The sequence below is a fragment of the Phalacrocorax aristotelis genome, chromosome Z, assembly GCF_949628215.1.
Source record: "Phalacrocorax aristotelis chromosome Z, bGulAri2.1, whole genome shotgun sequence".
Lineage (NCBI taxonomy): Eukaryota > Metazoa > Chordata > Aves > Suliformes > Phalacrocoracidae > Phalacrocorax > Phalacrocorax aristotelis.
The window spans coordinates 78,237,741-78,263,926 of record NC_134311.1 but is presented as its reverse complement, the minus strand read 5'-3'; the positions used below and the strand labels follow the sequence as shown (position 1 = coordinate 78,263,926).

At 48.2% G+C, this 26,186-nt stretch overlaps 1 protein-coding gene across 1 annotated transcript in view; it reads right to left on the bottom strand.

The window, feature by feature from the left end:
* The window catches only part of ARK2C (arkadia (RNF111) C-terminal like ring finger ubiquitin ligase 2C), a 50,047-nt gene that overhangs the window by 9,795 nt on the left and 14,066 nt on the right, over positions 1 to 26,186 (bottom strand). Inside the window, exons 2-3 of the mRNA XM_075078476.1 lie at positions 4,892 to 5,201; positions 2,713 to 2,838 (exon numbers count right to left, since the gene is read on the bottom strand). Coding sequence (XP_074934577.1) covers positions 2,713 to 2,838; positions 4,892 to 5,201 — 436 coding nt within the window. The remainder of the gene's footprint in view (positions 1 to 2,712; positions 2,839 to 4,891; positions 5,202 to 26,186) is intronic.

Genomic DNA, 26,186 nt, shown 5'->3' with positions numbered 1-26,186 from the left:
ACCAAGACCCTGGCAAACGCTGCAGCTCTGCCCAACCCAAGCATGCAGAGACAAACCGCAGACCCCAGCCCCACGCTGCATTGAGGGGATGGGAGGAGACATACACAGCCTCTCCATCCATAATACAATTAGCCGATCCCTCATCTCTCCAGCCAAAGAGTCTCTCAGCAAACAAGTGCTTTAAATGTCATTCATTTTATCATAATTAAAAAAGCCAGTGCTCTAATAACCATTGTCTTCACATTTGCCAAAGCTAAGCTAATTAGAGCACAGGGGTCGTTTCCCTTTTCATCTTCAAACCTCTCTTTCCTTCCACGGAGGACAGAGGCAGCGAGCTTGTCATGGCTTGTCATGGCTTGTTAGGAGCAACTCAAACGTGTCCTCCAGCAGCTGTGAAACTGTGTTTGCCCAACAGAAGATAACAGATGTAAGGGGACAGTAAATGCAGAAATCCTTTACCCAGAACAGCCTGTGTACCAGGCAGCAGCTCCACTGCTTTAGTACTCCCCAGAAATTCTCCCTGTAGCAAGCTGAAGCAAAGAGAGGGACTATCTTTGCTGGTCCTGTCCTAGCCATGTTCTAGACAGACAAAGCTCGTAGAGAATAAAACACAGCAAGCTACTGGCAGGAACACAACCAGGGTGATAATCTGTAGGACTGAACATTTCCAGTTCCCATGTCACAATTTTGGAGATTTATCCGATTGCTGAAGACTGTTCCCAGGTAGATGGAAGGCTTAGCTAGAAATCAGGACGATTTGAGTCCATTCCCAGCCCTGTCATTGGCCTGATGCATGACCTTGACCACTTTCTCTCTGCCTTCCCATATTCCCTGTCTACAAAATAGATGCAATAACCCACAGATTGCTTTGAAATCAAGGACTGAAGAGATCTCTCAAAGATGAATGACCGTTATTAACTTGCACAAGTAATTGCAGTAACAACACTGCTGAACTGTTTGTGCAATGGGGCATCTAGATCCTTAAAATCAGAGAGTGAGGCTCCTGAAGTGATACTGTGGCTCTACAGAAGGGCCCAAAGCAGACTACTGCATGGAATGGTGTTTTCTCAAGGTTTGCAGGCGAATAAGCAGAGCACATTAGCTGAAGAAAACCAAAACCAGCCATCACCTTGTAGCCTCTAGTACATGGACAACTGTACAGCATCTTGATGCAAAGATACAAGGTTCAAGAGCTATAATGCCTATGGTACACAGGCTACCAACAACCAAAACAGATAACCCAGGTAACAGGTTGGATGGTCGTCACTAAATGAAGATGCATGAGGTGATTTAAGGAAAGAAATGGGAGCTTATTTCTTCTTCACCGGAAGATTTTAGTCGAGGTTGGGCTGTCTGAGATGACTGATCACCTTCAGATCTTCTTTCCATCCCTATTTCCCACGACAGTGCCTACCACTTATTGCCTCCGAGCCAGCGCCGCTGCTCCTCATGTAGTCGTAACACGTTAGAGGGAAGTTTTTATATCCGTCACTGGGCAAAACGGTGTGTGTGTCCCAAAGGAAAGTGAGTCACCCAAATATATGTACACAGTATATGATTTCTGTCATCCCCACTCCTTAGGTTTTATAAGGCTATGGAGTAACACGGGGTAGGGGGAAGGAGGAGGAGGAGGGGAACATAAAGCAATGCTTTATCAGATCCTTTTAATGATTATAATTAAACACTCTGTGCCAAAAGAGAGGCAGAAAGAATGGCTCTATCCAGCTGGTATGTGAACTGCTTTGCAAACTGATTTGAAGAATGTCATCCCGGCCAAATTCAGCTCACAGTGGTGCCAGTAATGGGAACACCTGAGAAGAAAATGGCAGAAGGATCTGGCCATATTTTAGGTTGTGTATTATTACCCCAGAGGGGGAAACACCACCCCCCTCCCCGTGTTAAAAGGACTCTCCATTTGCAGAGCGAAGCGCTCAGATGTTAGGAAATGCCATAATTAAGATTTCCTGTGACATTTTATTTCGGACTCCTTGTGCATATACATTGCTATCGTCTCTAATTACATGTTCATATGCTATTTTTTCCATTCAGTGCACAGAATGGACTTTGCTCAGCTAACAAGCAGCTACTTAGAAGTATGTTTTTATTTTCTCAATCTTCCAAGTAGGGCCCCATACATTATTAACTGTGCAAGAGCTCAAAACCTGGTCTGAAAATGAAATGATCAATTCCCTGCTCAGCTTTTCCACGGTATCAAACACTACAGTGGCAGAATGATTAACAGCTATTAATTTATTCACACCACCCTGTGGGGGAAGGCAACACCGTGGTACCTAATTTAGATGACAGGAAAAGTTGTGGCCACTATTTTTTGAGTGCCTGATGCACAGCAGAAAATCTAGTTCAGGCAGAGACATTGGTCTACAGAAAAAAGACCCTGGGTGTCCGCTGCAGCAAAAAAAGCCCCTGGAGGAAGATTAATGTTTGGCTGCACTCTGCATCCATGGATGGAGAGTTAGGGGCAGCATTGGTGCCTCAGTGTTATCATATACCTGCACAAAGGCTTTAGCATGCACTCATGGCCCTCCCAGAGGTGAGTTTTCCCGTTGCACGCTCCCCACATCGTATCTGTTGAGCTGCACCATTAGCTTTCATGAAAGTATTGATCCATGGTGACATTCACCAACCCTTGCAGCCTCCCCAGGACTTTCTGAACAGCTCATTCAATGCACAAGTGAAATGTGGAAGACTTACCAGTCTGTGCCTTCTGCTAAATACCTAGGCTGGGTCCCCATGGGTTGTGGAGTTTGCAGTTGGTGGCTGAAGTCAAAGCTGGGGTGTAGACGGTGAGGCTGAACAGACATGCGCTCTTGAGCCCGCCTGCGGGGAGAAGGAGAGCAGTGAGCGAGTTAGCCACACGGTGGGCACTGCGCATGTACGGCCCCTGCTCCAAGCCCGTGCCAGTAAACTGGGGGAAAACTCAAGCTGTTGGGCTCGTGAATACGGGTCCAAAAGAAAGGCGTCCAGGCAGGTCTCAGGGTTGATGGGAAGGGGAACCCAGAAATATGTCATTTACTTGTGGCCACCACGGACATAACGCAGACCTCCACTCTTACCTGCTGTGGCATCCACATGCACCCAGTTTACAAGAGATGTTATTTGGTGGCAACGTGGAAAGAAAAAAAGGAAACCAAACAACTTCTTCCTTAGCAGTTTTCTGCCATCTGCACTATTTTATTTTTTTCCACTGTCATCCCCATAAACAACACACAAGATAAAACTTGTCCCTGGTTCAGCCATTATCCATCATCATAAAGAAGCTGCAGGTTGTCTCGCCTCCCCATGCAGTGCATAAACTCCTGGGGAACCTCATTCATAACAGGATTACTCAGGAGTAACTGAAAGCAGAATTTACTCTCGCTGGCCTTTGCCAACATTTTTCTGGATGATGGACGGGCCAGGCTGGGATCCAGCTCCTCTTCTGCCTTTGCAAGCAGAGAAAGGGAAGCGGTAGAAAATATAGCAAGGTTCTTCTAGGGATTTGATTCTCTTCTTGTGATTGTTGCTTATTTAAACTATTTGGGAGAAGAGCACGTGCTGCTTGATCAGTGTCCATGTTTGGAGAGAGATGAGGTGGATGCACAAGTAGGATTTTCATTACAGTCAGGCTCGTACCCCTTGCTCCCTGCCGAGTCCCCGCTTACCAGCAGAGCCATTGCAAAGTAAATCTATGGGAAAACACTAAAGCAAATGGAGCAGGAAACAGCTAGATAAAGATTTTTCATGCAGCCACAGCTCAGAGGCTTCATATTGGAACACAAGACCCAGATTCCCATTACCAGGAACGAATGCTGCACACCTGCAAGGTTGCTGACACCCTCTGCTAATGTAGCTGTGCTTTCAGAAATAGGCTGTGGGACTGGGCAAGAGGTTCCTGCCCTTTTCCACACCACAACCCACTTGCAAATGTAACACTGACAGCATTTTCCAAAGCAGCTTCTGCGTGGAACTGTGCTCCGTGCTTTTATTTGAATTCAGCTTATGACTAAGAGATAAACACTTGTATCATCCATGCCTCAGCCTCACACATATTTGCTACCCAATTATTAACTAATCATTAAATCCACCTAAAATCCAGCTTATGCAAAACAAAACAAGGATGAGAAAAACACACAATTTTCAGACAGAAAGAGTATGGAAAGAGTTTTCCGCCTGTAGCATTCTTTCCAAATGAAGCATTATTGCAAAGACTTATCCTCTGATTCTTGATCCATGGGTACAACCCACAAATAGCTTCCATATGTTTCCAAAAAAAGCACTCCTCTCCTACGTGCTATCTAAACCCCTCTCTCAAGAAACACAATCAGGATAAAGCCAGGCATCCATTTCCACCTCTGCTGAGTTTCAGTAATTCTCTCTGCAGTCATCAGCCCAGTTTGAATTTAGGCTGCTCTCCATGACTGAATGTGCTGCAAGTCAATGGCATCATTCCCTCACAGATCTGTGAAGCCTACCTAGACCCAGAGAAGCAAGCTCTTCATTTGCAAAACCTGATGGGATAGGTGGGTACAATCTCTTACATGGTTTTGAAACAGCAGCTACGAGGAGGTAGGTTGTCTACTGCTCTTTCTGCCACGCAGGACAGGTTCACTGCAACACCAAGGCATTACAACCATGATTCTCCTGCGAGTGACAATAATGGGTGACCTTGGGACATACTAGATGAGCATGGTATGAATCCCCATGGGAAAGGTACACCTGCAGGTGCAACCTGGCCTCCAGCTTCCCTCCTGGTGGGCACATTTTAGGGGTACACATTGGAACTTATGAAGAAAACCCAACGTTACTAGCACATACTTTGCAGAAGCCACTTTGCTGAAGTGAGGCTGATGTAGCTTCTCAGCATCCTTCAGGAGGAGTAAGGCCCCCTTACCTGGGGTGGGGCATGAGCCGGCGGTGCTGTGCCTCGAGGAGCTGCTGCTGGAGGAGGTATTGCTGGTGAAGCGCCTGAGGTAGGAAGGAGGGTCCGGCCACATCCTGGAAGGGCAGGGCTGGCACCGGTGCCAGGGGTTGGTGCAGGGGGCCACTGTGCTGGTGCGTGGGGGCCATGTGGGGGGTCAGCCCCGGCTGGGGCTGCACTGCGTGAGGCAGGGTGAAGTCGGTGGAGAGCTGAGGCTGGGGACCCAGGTGGAAGTGCCGGCAGGAGGTAGCATGGGGATGCTGAGACCTTTGAAAAGGAGCACCTGGAAAAGAAGAGCGTGGCCGTCATGGGGGCCAGCAGTGGCTGGAGCACCCCAGCCCGGTGGTCACCCATCCAGGGCAAGAATTGAGCAAACAGCTCGCTCCTTCATCTGCCAAAAGGATTAAAAAAGAGAAAACAGGTCAGTTAGCGTTGATTACTAACAGTTTTTCTCATCCAAAAACCATTGGAACCAAAACATGGGTTTGGGTTCAAAGTGACTATTTGGCTCCAAACTGAAATGCATACTGATGAAAACTGCTTCGGCTTGTTTTGGTTTGCCTGTCTTAAGAGAGAAAAGGAACAACATCTGAATAGAGCCTGTAGCGATAGGGCAAGGGGTGATGGTTTTAAACTGAAGGAGGGGAGATTCAGACCAGATATAAGGAATAAATTGTTTACAGTGAGGGTGGTGAAACCCTCTCCCAGGTTGCCCAGAGAGGTGGTTGATGCCCCATCCCTGGAAACATTCCAGGTCAGGTTGGACGGGGCTCTGAGCGACCTGATCGAGTTGAAGATGTCCCTGCTCACTGCAGGTCTAAATGGCCTCTAAAGGGCCCTTCCAACACAAACCATTCCGTGATTCTATGCAAAAAACCCTAAACATTTTAGAAAAGGAAAAAAAACTACCTTGTTTTCTAAAATATGTTCTCATGGGTTATGAACTCACTAAAGTTTTCAAAGCTTGCTGACTTTCTATGCATCTCAAGGTATTTCTTTGCCTGTCTAACAATGTCTCATAGGCAAAGAAATAATCTCTGCTCTAAGAAACTGTCTCTCGCTGACTGCAGGACCTGAACGAGACACCTTCCACCTCTGAGAGCTGGTATTAAGACTGTGTGTCTTTGCTGAGACCCTTCAATAACCTGTCCTCATTAGCTGCATGCAGGGGGAGAGAGGCTGCAGGAGACACAAGACAGACTGCTATGAGACCAGCCACGAAACTGATGGAAATAAATAAGAAATGAGGTGTGGAAGATATCTGTAGTGGAGGCTTTTTGCAAAACATCTGGCACCGGCTTGCACCTCCCTCAACATCCTTGCTTGGATGGGCCCTTAGCCCAATCCAGCATGTTAATTCCTACATTCCTGGAGCATTTACAGGCATCACGGCAAAGCTTTTGGCTCTTAAACTAGGCAGAGAGGCAGCTCAGGGTTGAAGGATGAGACATGAGTGCGGTTATTAGAGATGCCTCTTTGCTGAGGATCAGCCCCAGGATAGAACACCTACCCTTTTACTCAGTCCTTTGAACACCTCATCTTCCTAAAAACTCCACCTTTTTTCTTTTTTTTAAATCTGGGAGCAACAGCACCAAGAGGGTCTGAATGTCATCCCGAGGCACAGGCCAGATGTGCTTATGATGCCTTCTTCACCCAGATCCCTTCTGCTCACATGCCCCTTCTGCCAGGAGACAGGGCCAGTCTTCACGGCAGCTCAGGGAGCCACAATCACTTTCTGTTTAAGTCCGTATGGAAACGAGAGATGCACAAAGACAGCCAGATGCCAGCAAGAGAAACAGCAGGAGAGGACCTAACAGAAACGAATGGTTTGCAAAACCGTGCGTAATTACACACAACATCTCTTAAATACAAACTAATCCTCCGTAGCACCCCTCTGAGAGAGGCAGCGGGTGACAAATGCACATGCCACCAGCAGCAGAACTTCTTAAGGTGGTAATTTCTTGTGCTGTCAGATAACGGCATGATACGGCTACCACATTAATTAAAACCAGAGGAGGTGGGATCCAACCCACTGCTCCCCAACAACGGAGCTGCAAACCCAGACCCATGAGCCGTCCGTGTTCCCCGTCCCCCAGTACTGCAGGTTGTGTTTGCCGCCCTTGGCTTGGCCCCGGTTCACCGTGTCCCACCGACAGGTAAAGGCTGAGTAATGAAATGGGGATCCTGTACTGCCCTGGCCCATTGCTCAAGCTGAGCAACACCACCTTGAACTGCTGTATTCTGTAGTACCTAAGCAGCAAAAACAAGTCTCATCCTTGGCGCCTCTCTCATTTCTTGATGCCTGTTGCAACCTTAGCCAAGGATTTCCAGCATTTTGCTGTATCTTGGGAGGCTTTGTTCTGATTTAGAAAAAATAAGCAGGATCTTTGATGCCAGAGCGATGATGAACTAGAGAGCACCAGATGGGCAGATCATCTTGTCAGAGCTTTTGACCTGAGTTTTTCCTCCCATTCCAAGACAGTACTTGTGAGGAATTTGGTCATACACTACCCTGTTATCCAGAAAGTGCAAACTTTGTCTCTGATATCTGGGCAGGAAGCATGCAGGTCCTGTGCAGAGCCAACAAAACCTAAAGGAAAAGCCTACCCCATTTTGTTTTGGTACAGAGAGTTAATTTGCCTTATTTTTAGGCACTAGTCAATTGAAAGAAGCATTTTTTAGTAATTTTTCTGGTAACTACTGAGCCAATGATATACTTCCCTCCATAGGGAAAATACTACCAAGATGGGACCAAGACCATATGATTAAACAAAACCCAACATTTTGTCTTAACATAATTCATTATCTTGCATTGTAATTGTTCATTCCCTACAACTAATCCAATTGCTGATGAGGATTTTGATGGCAAAGCAAAGACTTTGGGGAATACTTCAGCAAATCTATGCTTATTAGCAGTCATCAAATAATACAGCTGGCATAACTGAACCAGCTTGCACAACAAAGAGCCATTTCTTGCCAGACATGCTACTGGTGGACCCCGGAAAGCCCTGGCAAAAAGAAAAACAGTGCACAACAGAACACTTAATCTCTGAGTTATCTATTTTCAAGTTTACCCTCTTCTGTATTTAGCTGCAGGGAGCCTTGGTGGAGAACGCTTTCCAAGTCCATATATTGACTTTGCATACAAAAGGTAAATCCAGTGTCACCCTGCTGTCACTAGCTGAGCACCCTCACTCCAGGTAACTCACCATGACCAACAGCGGGATCTGGCCCACAGGCGCTCAGCCCTATTCAACATCACAGAGGATCTCACATTAGCAGTGTCTATTAATTACTCCACTAGCAGATCTTCCTTCTCTTTCCCAGGACACAGTTTTGCCCTAAATCACATTTGCAATGGAACTGAAAATCACTGCCAACAAAATGCCTCAAGAAAATTTGATTCATGGAGTTAATCTGCTTTTTTCCTGGACAATAATGTTTGTCACAGTGAAGAGCAATCCGTGACTAAAAACCAGTCCAGATACCCCACTCCAGCTTTTGTTTTTACTACCCAGAACAAGCACAGGTCTGACATTTTTATTAGCTAAGCTTTGAGGACATTTCTGCAGCAAAGACGATGAGGCGGAACACTGTGCCTGTCAAGCTCCAGAGCCACTAATTGCATTCCCCGAGAGCCACGGTCCCCACCGCCTGCCCCAGTGGTGGCTGCTGGAAGGCATTGTTGCGCTGGGGTTGGCAAGGCAGAGACTCTCTCCTCACTTAATGGACTCTTGAGTTTTGGTCCTTATCCTACAGCAGCATTATCCTTCTCCTTTAGGACACATTGATTTCGCAGGAAGAGGGGTCAGCCAGACCTCAGATGGTTTTTTATGGCCCACCCCAAAGAGACCTAACAGGTTCATCAGCTTCAGTGGCCTTTGCTGCAAATACTTGTCTCCTCCAGCTGACAAAGGAGGGGGAAGCCCAGTGTCCTTGCTGCAGAGGTAATATAGTCCTCACCAGCCCTGAGATGCTTTGACCTGAGGCCAATGTGGAAACACATGTCCCTGTGTCCAGCCTGCTGGTCAGGAGGAGAGGGTCCACCCCACTGCGTGAGGCTCACTGATGCACTCCTCCCTGTGGCACAAGTAGCTCCATCTGCTCATATCTGGAGCCATGCAGGACTGATTTCTCTGGATTCACTGTCAGGTTGCCCACCAGCCAGAAATCCTTTCCTTGCCCTGTTGCTTCTTCCCTTCATTTAAACGATTTTGCTGTGGCAGATGATGACATCAGATCAGCATCTCTGAGGTGAGCAAAGGAGACAACTTACTCCAGTGTTGCGTAGCCTCCCATTAACTGGTTGAGGCCAAATGTCATTGAGATCAGCAACTTCTGCCTCAATGTAAGCTTCTAAACTGAATTATTTCTTGGCAGAGCAGGTGGTATTTCCCCCCCTTCTTTGTCTTTCCTCTCCCTCTCCATATTAGTTCCTCATGCTCTTCTGTTGACCATAACACATTTTCAAGGTCTGCTGTCTTTCTCAGCCTGCCCTCTCACCCACCCAACTCCCAGCTTCGACAACCCTTGTTGCCTTACACCCCTCTGGACTCAGCTAAACAGCAAAGGCAGCTAATGCCTGACCCCAGCTAATACAGGTCTAAAGAGTGCCCTGCAAAAGTCTAAACATTTAGCATAACACATGGAGGCAAAGATGGGATCTGATGGAGACGTGAAACAGGTCTTGGGCAAGCCAAGCTATCTGTGGAGTGGGAAAGAGGAGGTACATGTTCCTCTGACATGCCTGGGGCCAAGCCTGGCCAAAAGAAGCTGCGGCATGGCATGATGGTGTAGGACCATGTGGCCGTGGGTACCCCATCCACCTTGTGCCTTTGGGTGAGCACCAGCAACACCTGCCTGCCTTGCATGATGCTCTGATAGCTGCTGCTGCATCCACTCCCCCTTGGCTGCTTCTATCATGTCCCAAAGCCAACGTCCACACCAGAGACCAAGGGGTGAGGGAACTGGTGCTTCATTAATTCCTGCTACTGCCAGAACGTGAGCACAGATCAGTAGCTGCCCCAAACAGTCTGGGTCACCTCTGCTACCACGACAGATGCTGCAGCGTCATGCCATGAGGCCAAGGACCCACCATGGAGCTGGGTCTGCATATTCCACACAGCTACAAAGCTCGGCGACACTGTGGCCCCATCTCCCTACCTGCGCTGTGAAGATGGTCTTCAGCTAAAAAGCCTGTGGGGAAGATCACTTAACAGCTATTTACGAAGCACCCAGAACGCTTAGCTGGAAGATGGCATTGCAGGCTGCAGTCTCAAACCAAGGAAGTATAAATTTGTTTTCAGAAAGCCAACAGATGATGCAGGCACGTGGATAGCTGAACCTGTTCCACTGCTTGCCACCACGCTGTTTCCACCCTTCACTCATGCAGCTCTGAGCACGGTGGAAACCCGCAGGGAAACTCATCACGGCCTCCTTGCCACCTTTTTCTCACTTCCAAGGCTTTTCCTTTTTTTTTTTTTTTCCCCTCAGTTCTACAGTTATATTTTTTGTTTCTATACATTTTATGAAGCAGCCTGGATTTTTTTTTTCATTAAAAGAAATGCTCCCAATTCCTTCACACCCCCAGGTGAATCCTGTAAATTAAAAGTTCATATATTTTTGCAGGCTGGTACATGACATCGAATCACAGTAATTTACTGGTCTGATATGGGGTATTTCTGTCACCAGGGATTCTCCTTTAGCATCAGCCAGGATTTGACTGGGCATACGCACATGCAAATTTGTCCATTCACCAATATTTCACCCAGAAAGGCTCAAGGGATCTGTGTGCTCACTAAACACTGACCCATCTGGGAGATGCAGAACTCCTGGGTAAACCCTGCAGAGAGACAGCGGATGCTGCGGGCTTTATGAAAAGAAAAACCCAGAAAGCAGAACCATTTATTTCCACCTCCTTTCCTTGTGGCAGCACTATTTTTGAAACAATCGGGCTAGTGGGAAGGGACACAGGATCAGGCTCAGAGCTGGTGCTGGGGATAGGTCTCTCGAGCAGACAGCTGCAGCCCAGGGAGCACAGCTGCCTTTGAAAGGAAAACAAAATCTGTCTTATACTGTTAAGCTGCCTGCGATGCATGTGAATTTTTCCCCTGGGTAAGGCAACCTGGCCGGCTTGTTGAGGTATTCATGGTCAGCATGCGAGCGCGCAGGGGCCAGGGGGGTAGGAAGGGAGGCTGGGGTTATTTATACATCTCAATCCTATCGCAGTGGAGACGGAGATGGCAGCTCCTGGAAAGCCCTGGCTTTACTCACTGACACATTTTGCAGCCACAGAAAATCTTCCCGTTGCACTCGGCTGAGCTGGGGACCACAGCCATGCCATCTCGGCCATTTCACCCTGATTAGAGCCCCCACAGCCCCTCCTCCTCCCCTGGGACGGCAGATAAGCCCCATAAACCAGAGCCATCCGGGGTGCCTCTCCCAGCACCACACTCTGCAGAGAGCCTGCCAGGCTTTTAATAGCCCGGGCGCCTGCAGCTTGTTTCCCTGCACATGCATTTAAATTCCCCTTGGACACAGAAACACGGTGGGAAGTTAGCATTCATCCCAATGATATACAGCGAGTAAAGGCTAAAACTGTGGGAGCAGCTCCAGCTTCACATGGCACACCAAGAAGGGCTGTGTTTACAAACAAGAGACTAATTGCCTGGTGCTGTCAGCCACGTATTAACCCTTTGCAAATTATTTGTGAATATACCCTTATAAAATGAGTTAAGTTGACTTACTACTAAGAAATGAGGGGTGACAATGCAACTGGAAAATAAAAAATTTTAAAAATACCCCCCCGACCAGATCTACAGTATATTCAGCTGCATAAAATTTAGCAGTGTTACACAGAGGGAGGTACCATGTCGTCTCATTCCCATTATAGGATAGCAAACTGCAGGATGAGGAGATCAGGGCAGGGAAGATGGAAGAGGAGGAAGAAAGAATTTGAAAAAAAAATTATCAGATGGGAAGGAATTGGTCTCACTTTCAGCACCTTCGCCAACAACTTTCTCATGTCATTTAGCAAATGGCAAGGACTGCGCCAAAAATAATAGGCAGCCAGGTCAAATCTAGCCCAGAGTGCAGCCTGCCATCCCACATGTCTAGTGCCATGCAACGAGTAGCAGACCCCAGCACCAGCTCGTGGCTGGGCAAGGAGCAGCTCCGGTACTCGTTAGCGATGGATAAAGAGCATTTTCATTTGCCTTGTTTACTTGGCCGGGCTGTGCAGTGCCAGGGACCGAGTCAGGATGGGGACCATGCAGTGGGCATGCATGCTTGTACAATCCCCACTCAATGTCCTCTCACCCTAATGAAGCCTCTTCTTAGCTGCTGAGTGACATGAGCTGGCGTGGCTGGGGCACAGGCTCATACACACCCATGGTCCCTAACACTGAGCAGAGCCCCTCCTCTCCTGCACACCACGGGGGAAAACCTTGTGCAGCTCTGATGTACCCAAAAAAAGCCGAGGTGGGACTTCTTCCAGAGCTTAGGCTCAGCATTCAACAAAAAAATACTACTTACAACTGGTAGTAACCAGCATTTATCAGCGTATTTATGTCAGGGCTGAGCCGATGCTGAGTGGTGGGGACGGGGAGCAGTGAGAGCTAGGGACGGGATATGGCTGGCAGCCTGGTCCCATTACAGGAGAGAGACAGCTGTTTATACAGCACTGGCTGAAGTTTTTTTTTCCTGCAACCCTTTTCCACTAGCTTTGGGGGAAAAAGTTTTGTTGAAGATGATGTTTCACAGGAATGTTTTGAATTCATCGCTATTTTCCGAGGAAGAAGGAGAAACCATTCAGCAGCATTGCTACACTTAAATCCGTCTTTTTGCTTTTGTACTTGGCACTATGTCTTAATTATAGCTTTATTCTCATGTATGGTATTCGAGGGTGTATTTATGATTTTTGGATCATCACACACACACACAAAAAAAAGCCAAACGGTGCTGGAAGAAAATGTTTTCTGAGATTTAATGGACTCAATTTCACTCCTCCCCTCCCAGGCTCTTGTGCACATGGAGGGATGGGTGGCCCTAGCAGCCTGGCATGATGTTTCCCACCCAGCCCAGCTCTTCCTCCCCAAACCACCCCATTTCTCATGGTTTTGGGCCCAGCTCTGTACGTGTGCCAGGAAAGGTCACGGGAGGAAACCCAGCTGTGGAGTTATTGCAAAACTTCTCTGTGACTTCTCTCATTTCTGTTTGGTCTGAAGGCATCAGTTGGAAACGATGGAGGATGAATGGCCAACAGGAATCGCTCACCCTCAAATCCTGCACTAAAAGCAAGCATTGCATCTCAAGTCTCCCCAGTGTTTTTGGGCTGCTCAGCCATTTGCAGGGCTTACACCTGAGTCAAACCCCTCCGCTGCAGAGGGCAGAGAGGGTTTGGCCAGTACCTGAACTGCAGGCAGTGATTGGGGTTTTGGCCTTCAGCCAGGCACCCTGGTTTGCTCACCCATCCCTTCTCCCCCCCCGTTATCCCAGCCAACTCCTACGTGTAACCCAAGCCCATTTTACATTTCATACGGTGGGGAAAGCAAACAAAATCGTAGTTTTTCCCAGTTTATTGGCAGGCGCCTGGGCACAATGGCTCTTCTCCAGGGTTTGGACTGTTAGCCCAATTTAAAAAAAAAAAAGTTGAAAAGGAAGTTGGAGGGCAACAGGGGCCCCTTTGGTAAAAGCAGGCAAGAGAGATCATGGTTTTGTGGTTATATATTGCTAGCAGGGTGTTATATCCACATGAATTAGATCCCAGCCTCTAAACAGGAAAATTAAATGGGAAGGAATTAATCCTCAATTTAAAAATAAAAAAATTAAAAATCCTGACATGACACTGGTCTATTACTTGGCTCTGCCTGCAGAGAGCAACAGGGAAGCACTTGGAGAAAGCCTATCCCTGCCCTTAGGAATGTAAAAATGTGCTGACTTGTGCATGCACGAGCCTTCATCTTTGACGGGCAGTGATATGCTGGAGCCAGTTGTTTGGAAAGGGAAATTCAATACTTGGGTTTCCAATGTTTCCTTGCTTTCACAGTGTCCAAAGCCTTCCCCAGGCATTTGGAAGTACTCAACACCTGCCTTAAAACACTCTTAACTGCTCCTAAAGGCTGTCCAGGGGGCTTGTAGCAGCTCCTTCCTACCAGTAATGATACGCAGGGCATCCAGAAACAGGCAAAAAGCCAAAACCATGGGGGGAACCCCAGGCAGATGTTGCAGGGACCTGGAAGTATCATGAAAGGTGCATTACATCACTCATGGAGCCTTTTAGTTCTGTGACAGCCCAAAGTGAAACCCTCCACCAAAATGCTGCCAGACCTGGTGGGCCTGAAATCCAAATGCAGCTTTAACCCTTATCCCGAGAAGGCATTAATGGGAAGAGCCAATGCTCTCGGCAGACCTCTTGTCTTTGTTTAAGCAAAAGGCTTTGTGATCCCACCTGGTCTCAAAACTGCATCTGCTCAGCATCAATGCATACCACGCTGCAGCAGCTCAGGCGGGAGCTGAGTCCTTCAGTACGCCCGTGCCCTGTGGGGACTCAGGAACCAGGGCTTATCCACAGTCCCAGCACAGCCTAGGGCATAGGACTGCTCTGTCCCGCAAGGCTGCAGCCCGATCCTGTGCCAGCCCCAGTATCCCCTCCCTCCTCCGCAGCTTTTCGGTGAGGACCAGTGGCATTGGTGCCAGCCCTCCCCTCTCCGCATACCTTGTCTCCCTGTCCTTAGGGACTTCCCGCAAAGGTTTCCATCCTGCTCTCCCCTTATCATCAAAGAAGAGAAAGGTGCTTTATGGGGCACAATTTGACTGACGTGTTTTGAACCTTCCTGCTAGGGATAGATCAGAGCAGCATTTGAAACCTGTCCTAAAAACAGAGAAGAGGCTGTTCGGAGGGTGGTGGTGGTACTTGCATCAATCCCATCTGCCTACATTTTGCATGCATTGATTTTTCCCCCCACCCCATTTCAGATGGGGCTGTAATCACCAGCTGTGTTTTCCTGCTTGACTTATTTGTCTGCCGCTTAAGCCCAGAGGTGGGAGATCCCACGAAACATAGCCACACAGCTCCAGAGCGGCAATGATTTAGGGAGCAGGTTTGGAAAATGGGTGGAGTGTTTTGCCATTTCTGGGAGCAGCACATCAGATTAGATGGGGGATGTTTCTGCAGTCACAGAATCATAGAATCATTTAGGTTGGAAAAGACCTTAAAGATCATTGAGTCCAACTGAAAACAGTCCGGCCTTTCTTCAATGCTGGCTCCCTGGCAAATCAGCCCAAAGTCCAGAACGTTTTGACAGCAAAGCACAGCTCTGAGTTTTGTTTCTCCTAGCATCTGCCCACCAAAAACAGTTGTTTGACCTCACAGAGAGCGCAGACCTGGGGAGCAGCAAGAAGTCAGACCGGCTATTAAAGAGAGGTGACAAATGCTGCGTGTGTTGTTAGTGCCACTATTAATGCCGAGGGCTAATAGAGTTCATAGTGGTGAGAGGCAAGGATGAGGGTCAGGACATGGGACATCTGCTTGCAAATGGATCGGTTGATCCCATGTTGCAGGTCACCTTCTGGATTTCATCCTAAACCTTGCAGAGACATGCCAGGTGCTGTACACAGCATTTAGCAGGCTGTATGAGACCCTCAGCAGAACCAGGAGGGCAACTCTGCAGCATGTGTAGGACCTGCCACCCAGGGAAGCCAATGTACTGTATGGTCCCTTTTGATTTTTTTAGAAAACCCTCAAGAACCACACCAAAAAATGCCCCTCCTCACCCCACAAGGCAGAAGGCAGGAGCCATTCAGCTGCTGGCATTTCTTCCAAATTGCAATATACAGAAGACAGGAACATCTTACAAATGCTAGGTAACAAAAAAAAAAAAAGAAGATTACCTCTTAAGAGAGAAAAGAAGGGTCCTGGTAGATGGGCCCATGGGATGCAGCAAGGTTAGCCGGTCCCCCATAAAACACCATAAGGTCCTATCCTGAGCCCACACGCCCACCGCCTTGTCCAAGAGCAGCCCTCAGCATGGGGTCTTGCATCTGTGGAGCTCCTGCAAGTTCCCAGTCCCCACTGGACCTCTTGATTTAATTAACCTGAAGGACTTTGGAGGTTAGACCATCACTGTGCACTGGTTGGAGGTGCCACGCAGGGACCTGTTTGTGCTCCTAGCACTGCAGCAGCAGCCAGGGCCATGGTCCATCCCAAGGGTGAAGGCTGAAGAGAAGTGGTGGGTGCCAGCAGCAAGCTGGCACGAGTTGGGGCAGCTCAGAGGCTCTTTATGCTGAACTGAGTTGAACTCAGGTCTGGGAAAACCCCAGCTACTGCGAGTCCCAACGCGCTGCGTCCTGGCAATTCCCCTTTTATGTTCCATGAATAAGAATTCTGTAGCTAAAAATCAAAGATTCAGGAAGCCTGTTGTCTATTAAACTTCATACCCTGAACTTTATAGGTATGTGTCACTCCAGGAGAGAGAGACCTGTGTTTAAAATACAAGTAAAACATAGTTTCTCGATGTAGAAATAGCTCTTGCTTTACATTTCTGCATGAGGTCCTGGCATGAGTTAGTGCTTCTAAGCCCTGCTGTAACAACATATAAGGGAAAACTCTACCCAGACAGCAAGAAATATGTGTTTATAGGGCTAAATGTAAAGTCATCCATCTAAAAAACCCCATATAGGTCCTATTTGCGGGTGGCAGGCTATTTGAGGGAAAGTGATTTTTGGTAATCGGCAAACCATGAGCTCCCAGAGCCCCAGCAGCATCTGAAGGCACAAGTGTTTGCTATATAAAAAGCAGGGGGTGGGGTCACGTGGGAGCAATAAGCTCCTTATATTGATGTCAAAGCAAGGAAGGAGGCTTGGAGAGGGGCCCAAGGGTGCCATGCATGCACGATGGAGGGAGGCACTGCAGGAGACCTGGGTCTCCACATCAGAAAGAGCAAAGATGAAACCAGAGTTGAGCACAGCCTAAAATGGTACCTACCACTGGTTGGGCAGGATGAGGCTCATCAGCCTCATTACTAACCTGACAAAACTCATCGGCCGAGACTCACCTGCTGTCAACACAGGCTGAAACACCAGGCACCACCTACCCCCAGCCTAAATCACTTCCTCAGCACTGGGGCTGATAAAGACCAGGCTGGATGGTTTCCTAAAGGATGTCACTCACTTCAGCAAGACTTAATTTTGGGATGTGGGATGGAGAAGGTGACAACAGCTGCCCCTTCTGGCATGGAAATGCCCCTGCTTGTGGGTATTTCCCCCTCCTGAAGTCAAAGGAGGATGATTGCAAGGGACTCGCTTTTCCACCACAATGGGAATAGGAAATCAAGCTCCTGCTTATTCTGTCAAGAATATCCTGCAGGGCTGCAGGTCTCCCAGCAGGTCAACCAGGTAGGATGCTGCAGGTACAGCTCCACATCACAGGCAGCATGTCATTTCCTTGCAACCAGCTTTTGAAACAGCTTAACAAGCATCTGGCATCCCTAAGAGAGTTAAGACTAAGTCAATGTTTCCGTCATCAACCTCACTTTTGAGGGGCTCGTAACTCTCAGTGTTTGTGCTCTCATGAGGCCAAAACTTGGCACAGATGCACATGGCCCAGATGCAGTTTCATTTGGTAATAAATAGCTTAAATCTCATAAGCTTTTCTTTTTTTTTTGGCTTAAACATGTAAAATGGGGGGAAAAAAAGTGTGGGATATTTTTTCTTACCTTCTGATAATTTTGGAAAAGCAGCTTACACTGAATAATGGCAGGTTTTTTTCAGATACACACAGTCCACAATGCTATTTCTCAAATATCTTGCTGCTTTAATATCCGCTCTTTAACAGGATCAATGTCCTTCGCCCAGTGCAATATCAGCACTGCAGCCCAAGATTTCCGGGGCTGATTTGCAATCCTGGATTATTCGATCTTTGGCACATTAAGCCTGATGATCAGAAAGAGCTAAAACACAGCAAATTTCCCCAAGCCCTTTAATCAATGTCGGTAACGTTTTGAGGATGGATTGTGGTTTTAATTGCGCCCCTGTGACATCCCACTTCTCTAGAGTTCAGGCATTTATTGCAACCCAGCGCTATGTAACTGGCCACAGGGTGAGCATTGGTTTTTGTCAGATATCTGCCAGGATTTAGCACTTTCAGATTTACCCCAAACACAGTTTGCTCTACCGAGGCCAGCTACTACTCCAGCCAAAAGCCAAGGAGACGCCCCAAGCCCCCAGCCCGAGGGTTTGGCTGCCCTTCAAAAGTCCACCTCAGCTGGAGCAGAGAGAAATAGCAGGGATTTTGCTCATATGGTCAGCTCCAGACATCAGAGGGTTGCCAGCGGGATGCTGGGATACTGTCCAGCTGATGCTGTTTTCCAAATGCTTTGTTATCTTCAGGGGTGGGATGTTTTGCAGGAGGCAGTGAGGTGCTGCCGGATATGTGAACCTTGCACTGGTATGGGAAGTTGGGCTGATGTTGGGTCAGGGTTGTGCAACATGCCCCAAGGAGGACTAGGCAGATGTAACTTTAGGCCGATGTCCTTTCCTGGCGGTGGGGATCCACCCGTTGTCCCCTCTGAGCCACGTACCCATTTGCTGGGAGGGAAGATTGAAGGTAACACTACAGGGTCTGAGATTTTCCTGCAAAACAGCCTCCCACCAAGTTCTTCACCTCGACGCTGGGCTTGCAACCCAGCTGCACGCACAGATCCTCCCCACGCACTTTTTCCATGTCTCAGTCCCCCCAAATACCAGCAGACCCAGCAAAGAATTACTTGCAAGAGAGATACAGGGAATCTGCTGGCAGGAAGCAAGGTGGGCAGCTCGTGCTGCAGAGCCCACCCCTTGTCCCAGGAGGTCCCAGCCTGCCACCAGCCCTGTGTACGTGTAGTCTCCAGGAGGAATGGAACAGCCCACATATAGTGTCGATTTGCACAGGATTGAGGTGACTCACTGAATGAGGGGTTGGTGAATCGGAAGAAAAAAACCCAAATATACAGGTACACTTTCACAGATTCACAGACCCACAGAATCCCAGGTTGGAAGGGACCTCAGGGATCATCTAGTCCAACCTTTCCAGGAAGAGCCCAGTGTAGATAAGATGGCCCAGCACCCTGTCCCAGCTTTGGGCCATCTGTCCTTGACAAACACAAGCCACATTATAAAGCACGTAGGAGATGTCACAGCAAGAAGTCACTCATGTGAAACTCCTCTGACATGGCATTGTACCCAAGGAAGAAGCATCCTCCTGCTGCAATGAGGCCACTGCAGGAATTTTTTGGTGGATAAATTACAACGCTGCATCCAAAGCTACCTCCAACCACAGCAAGGACTTCCCACCTCTTTTTCACATAAGACATAATCCAGCCCCCACAACCGGGTCTCTAGAGAAAACACCAGGCATGGTCCGCGGTTGGGAAGCATTTGCTTAACATCAGGCTGGTGCCAGTTGTGTCTGTTGCAAACCCACACACACTGGCTTCAGTCTGTCTGCGGGAAAGACGGCAGTGGTGGGTCTGCGCTGCCTGTGCTTGCTGTCAATAAATGGCTTTTTTTTTTCCTTTAGTTTTAAAGACAATAGGGTGCCAGTAATTAAACTAGTTTAAAGCAGCAAAACCAGCTACCTCAAACAGAAAAGCTGTTGCAGAGCCAAAAGATTAATCCGTGTGAATATTAAAGACCCAGAAACTACAAACAAATCCAGAATGAACCAAACTGGGTGATAAGGGAGGACAGTATGCAACCCCTAGTTTCATGTCTTTTCCAGCTGCCATGGGAGGAATGAGAGGCTTGAGCAGATGAGGACGATGCAGGGGAGGACGATAGGGACCCCAGCAGCAAAGCCTGATCTCTCTTTCAAGCAAAACACAACCTCCAGCAGTCTGCTCTCATTAGATTAGTTCAGGCAGAGCTAAATTGAGCTTTGCGGGGTGGGAAACTGGGCTGGGTCTGGAATCCTTATATGACATCAGCCCCTTGGTTGGACGTGATGGGCACCTCGTGGGATGGAGAGCTTCAGGGTCCAGGGGGAGGTGATGGGCATTGTGCTGCTGCTGAAACTGCTTCTCAGCAGGGGACAAGCCAAACCAGGTGGCCTTAAGACACCCAAAGGAAGCGTTACCAAGGCTGTGGCAGTTGAGTTTGTCTCCCTTCACCGTTTTCTTTCAAAGGATTGCCTCCTCCCATCATGCGCAGAAGCAAACCGCCCGGCTGGGACCTGAGCTGACCTCCCGTTATGATTTTTACCATTCCTGACAGTGGTTTTGCCAAGCCCACTCAGACAGAAACATTTCTCCTCTCTCACGTGGACTTTGTTTTTATTACATCTACCTTGGAAATCTACACACTGCCATTCAGCATCGCCAGCAAGCACAGCGGGTACACAGCAGGCAGGGAGGCTACGCAGCCCTCAGCCCCACTGGACCAGAAAACCCCCTTGAAGAAGCCCATCAGCAGCACCAGGCTGCCACTGTTATCTTCCTTTCCAAAGCCAGCCTTGCTGTTGAGAAACACAACTGGCATTCAGAGGGGATTCAGTTCCTGGGGCTGTGGGTGCCACTTTTAACAGAGACAACAAAACAAAGAAGAAGTTTTTGGTTACAAGTTGCACAATAACCCATAAATTATTGTTATAGGGCTGGTTAAGTGCCCCCATAAATACAAATAGTGACTGGAGTCAGGTGAGCTGTCAGCTGTGGGGAAAGGAAAGGGGGATGCTGTGGCAGGGAAAGCATGTATCCCGAGGGCTTTCTGCACACCAGGCTTTTTAACTTAGCTAGTGCATCCACCCACATGTTTTCAGGATCAGTCACTGCCCGCCACATATGAGATGAGTTTTCTCTCATGTGGATGGGTTATTTCATGTTTGCAGTGTGCCAGGTATGGGCTTTTACTGGTTTTAATGGGTGTGAGGTGCAGCTGCTCCTCCAACTCCTGCTCTTGGACCTCTGGAGGCTGTGGGAAACTTTCAGACACCAGAAATTGGTCTAGGGAAAATTACTGAACCCAGTTAGACCAGCGATCCATGCCAGCAGAAGAGCCGAGGAATTTGCCAGTTAATTAGCACAATACTATTAGGAGAAGGTTGGTGGCATTGGGGAGGAGACTGCAGCCTTTTATGAGCTCTTCCCACAAGAATCTAACCCCCTGGTTAAACTGATGCTTTGATTCTGCTTTTCCCAGATGAAATTCATCTCCCTGCATGGGCAACTTTCACATCAGATGAAGCCTTTAAAAGACCAGATCTTCAAAAAATGTGGTGATGTACCTAAAGGACATCCAGAAGTGGCCAAGCAGATGCAGCCACACAGCAGACCATAGCCCGATGGGACTGACAGTTCCCACCTCATTGGGGGCCTAAAAAAGCAGTTCATCAGTCTCAGACTGGCTTAATCTTTCCTCCTCCCCTAGAAACTAATCTTTCAAAATGCTTGTCCATCCATTGAGGCCACCCCCAGGACAGGAGGCTGGCAGATGGACAACGCACTGTTTCCCAACTGCTGATTAAACTGGGATGATGATATTTGGCAAAGCACCAAATTAATTAACACAAGCCACACAATCTACAAATCCCATTTGGCTTTAAAAAAAAAAAATATCTAAGAATTTTCCAAATTCATTTTCACATACCTCACTGGCCTGACATTTTCCCTTGAATCTGCGGTTCCTGAAGTTGCACCTGCCTTTCACAGGGGGCTTGTGCCATTTTTAGACACGATTTTGAACATGTGGCAGAAGGAACTCAGACCCTTTATAGTTCTTGGCCTTTCAGAGAGGATGGGCTAATCTTTGGCTGATATTTAGCAGAGGCTTGCAGTGCTGCACACGACCTCCTCCTTGATATTGTTATGACCTTTCAGCTTCATTTGTGAGACCATCTGAAATTTGTTTGATTTTGGTTCCTCTGCAGGGCCTTCAAGCAGACTTTTAGAGCCATGGTGAATCACAGCACACCAAAATTAGCTTTTTCTGTACATAAATGGCATGGAGGGACACTTACCCAGTGCAGTGAGAAGCAGGCTGGTTAATGCATCCTGCTTTACAGAGGAGGAGACGGGAGCTGGGCAGAGGACAAAGCTGTCCTGGGCAGCAGGAGCAATGGATGGTGGACCCTGGACCAGACACCAGACCCTCTCCTTCGAGCATCTCCCACGAAGACCTCTTCATGGGAGAACTTGTACAACTGCAGGTCGCTGCCACGCTGCTCCTTTCCCACTGCCTCTTGGCGGTTTCAGGGGCTGAAGCCACACTTTTCCCCACAACCAGCCAAGGCCTCCTACATCACCCCATGCTTTCAGGGCTTTTACAGATACCATCCCACCCAGGGCTCCCATGCTGATTAGTGTTACCATTGCAAGTAAGATGAACCAAAGAAGAACAACAGGGCTGAGTTTCTACCAGTAGCAGCCTAGATACCCCTTTTTTGCCTTACATGAACCGTTTTTCCTAGCAGCAGGCAGTTTTCCACCCTGCAAGCCATAGGCACGCATCACTAAGAGCAGAAAGGCTCATCCCAGAGGGCACTGGGTCAGTCCCAGGGGGGTGGGCAGCAGGTTTACAGACCACAAGACAGCTCAGCTTTGTCTATGTATGTCAATCCTGAATCTTAGGGAGTGGAGACCTTTCCTTTCCAAAGGATGACAGCACCTTTTACAAAGTCATTGCCCTAGATGTTCAGGAGGCATTTAGGAAATAGCAATTCAATCTTTTAGCTGGCACCATGCCGGCCCAGAGCTTCCTCCTGGCTCCAGAGAGATGTCTTCATCTGCTCCAGATTGAGGAGGGACCACGCTTTTCCCTGCCAAACAGCTGGGATGGTGGGCTCATACTCCAATTTTACTTTTTCCTGCAAGAGCCTTACGCTGGGCAGCCCTCACCTGTACCTCACCTGCCTCCCCTGCTGCACCAAGGGGAAAGTGCAGCTCATGGGGAGAGGGGAACGGGCTATAAACCTGGTTGATGGTCCCAGCCTGGGCACATACTCACACCTTTTGCCTTTGGCACTTGCAGAGCAGGAACTGGCCAGTGCTGGGTCCCAGGCAGACCCCAAAGTGCTGAGGCACAGGCAGAGATTTCGACTTCTTTCCCCCGGCCTTAAAACCCTGTGGGATGGGAGGAAAACAGCCTCGATCCAGTCCAATTTGTGACCCAGCTGCACAGAAGTCCTCAAACTGCTGCCTGCACTTCCCACCAGAGCAAGGACTGCCACTGAGCACCAGGAATGGGGGGTGACCACGTCCACTTTGGGCACCCAGATGGATTTTTAACAGGTGAACATCCCCAAGGCCAGATGGGGACCAAAGGGAGCCCAGTTGCTGCAGGTAACACACCTGCAAGCAGAGACCTCAAGGGGCGATGGGTGCATCAGGAGGGACCCCACGGATGAGGGTCTCGAGCTGACAGGGCCTGTGCATCTCAGTGAAACACAGGAGACCAGGGTGGGGTGGGGGGGTGGGGGGTGGCTATGGGGCTGGAGATGCACCCATCTGCATGGGGCCAGCAGCATCTCAAAATTTCCCACAGGTCCAGGGCAAATACCACACTCCTCCCCACAGCACAGGAGACACTACCAAGAACCCATATCGTTGAAAAGTGGAAAAAAATACACATTTTTTACTTCCATTTGTGGCTTCTAGGCCCCAAGGATTTTTACTAATTACTAAATTTAATTTATTTTTCTCTCTTCTTGGGGCTAAATCTTTGCGTCGCCGGACCTGTATTGTTTCTGTTACAGCCTGCTGATGTCCAGAGAAACTTCAAATTAGATATCAGTCACACATTAAGGTCAGGCAGCTCAACTCCATTAACAGGCAGTGAGACTTAGCCTCCCTGTAATGAATGCTGCCCACGCCTCCTAACGATACCGGCAGAGGAACCGGGCAGCACCAGCACAAAGTGATTGGCACCCCGCTGACACCGGGGACAACAAAATTGATTTTAAAAGTCCATTCATCTTCTACACATCATGGCTTAACTTTTTCTTGACCTGTGACAAGTCTGCATGAGCTTCACTTGAAAGAAAGAGCCAAGAAGAGGGAAAAAAAGAAAAAGAATTCCTAAAAAATATCCTGAAAGCAAGAAAGAGATGTCTGCAGGGTTGTTCTGTGTGTTTCCAGCCCTCACCTCCAGCCATGAATTTCTACCCCTCAACTTTACAAGCAAGATTAAAGGTTTTTCGCCCCGCTGTCTGCCACAAAGACTGTATGGAGGATTTAAAGATGTTAAAATATCCTCCCTGTTGCTGGCCTCATGGCCACTGGATCTGGATAAGCTCACCCCAGTCTGCTGGGTCTCTCCCTCCTGATTTTCACAGCCCAACAGCCACCAACACTGGCTCCCCCCTCCCCGGGTCTCTGTGCCCAGGTGGGAAGCAGCTTTGAGAATCTGGTGGTCATCACAGCAGGGGAGTGAGCAATGCAGGTGCCCACCCCATCCTGGCACGGCCCCACGGCTGCTGGCCCACTTCAACTGCAGCCTCCCTGCTTCTACAACGAAATGGTATAGCTACCGTCACTCATGGGCAAAGGATGACTTATCTCTAAAAAACATCAGAAAACACTTTTCCTACTCTTTAGCATAACTAACCCAAATCTGAGGGTGCAGCCAGCTCATGTTTGTACCAGACCGGTACAAGATGCAACTTCTTATAAAGCCTTGATTTATCAAGGTCCCGTTTGGGATCTAGGTGAGGCTGTTCTCCACCACATAACACAACAACATGGAGAAGGAGCTGACTCGAGCTGAAGTCAGGAGTTGCTGTGCTGCAGCAAGAAGACGATTTTAGTTGTGTGTGACTACCCAAGGTCTAACCAGCTGCGTGCCCAACACCACCGTTTCAGAGACATTTTGGAAGTGTAATTGGGCTGAGGGAGAAGAGGAGGTCGGGAAGGGGGTAAAATAGGACTTTAAGGCACTACCACAGAATAAATAGTCTGGGTTTTAGGCTGCAAGCTGTCACGTCATTATTGCTGAGGCATTTGGGACTTTTATGATAGCTCTTTACTCTGTAAAATTCATCCTTCCTAAAGGAAAACATTCATTCCACTCGAGTACAAATAAGAGTTAAATACAGGCAGATCAGTTTAATAGTGTAGTTATGCCTATTAAAGCGACTGTAAAACTAATATCAAGGCATTTCACATTAATTCCCTCTCAGTGACTCCAGATCTGATTTACTTCAGCAAATCCCCTGCTATTGAGAAATGACCACAAGCCTCCATGGCCCTGTATCAGCTGGCATTGCAAAAGTTGCTGTTGGACTCAAAAAGTCAAGATCTATCAGCTACATAGGGAAAGCAAACCTATTGATCAGAGCAGCTAGATAAGAAAGTCCTATGGTTAGTGTCAGCAGCCAGGTTTTCTCCCAGATCATTATTTTTAAGCAGATTTCTTAGAGGAGATGGGGCTCAAGTCCTTCTTCCCACTACTGCAGTGGGTGACCTTGGAAAAATTACTCCCCCTGGATTAAAACAAAATAATGTTAAAACCATTCTTTAAAAAAATATAAAAAAATGTGACACTAAGAAAGAATTGAGGTTTTTATTTTTCATCCAAAAGTGTCAGCTTTGTCAGCTTTCTGTTTAATTTCTAAACCTATTTCCGGAAGAAAGCAGACATTTGACCAAATTTTTATGTCTAAATACAATTCTTCAGACATCTCCTGTGACACATTTCCTTAATAGTGACCACAGAAAAGAGGATGAAAACCAGAAATCCACTTTTCCCCCATCCATACTTATATTTTCCCAGGAATATTGTCTACAAAGGAGTAGAATCATCCTCATTTTCCTTGTTCCCTGAATTTTATACCCAGTGGCCTGTGAGATGGGCGCTGGTGCATTGTACAGATGGTGAAGGTGGGAGCCCAAAAGCACTTACTCAACCTTAGGGAAGGCCAGAGGGTCTGAGCAGGGATCTGTGGAGCTGGGGGTCAGCATGTTGTGCCCACTGCCCACCTCGGCCCACATGTGCATTTGGGCAAACAATGTGTGTCCAGCACTTTTGGGAGAGCTGGTTTCTGCTCCAGGTGTTGGACACACCCCAGCTGCTTGGCCTTGGACCTTGGATCCTTTGGGATCTTCCCCACGCAGATGTGGCTGTGGAAGTGGATCTCCCTGCCCATGGAAAGTCCCTTTCTTTGGAGGGGACAAACTCAGTGCAGAATGGACAGAAAGTGTCCAACACTGACTTTTATGGCAAGGGAGAGCACCCCTGCACCCCTGCCTTTGCCATCTGACTGCACATCCAGCCCTTGGAGCAGGTGTGCCCCCAGGGACTGTTG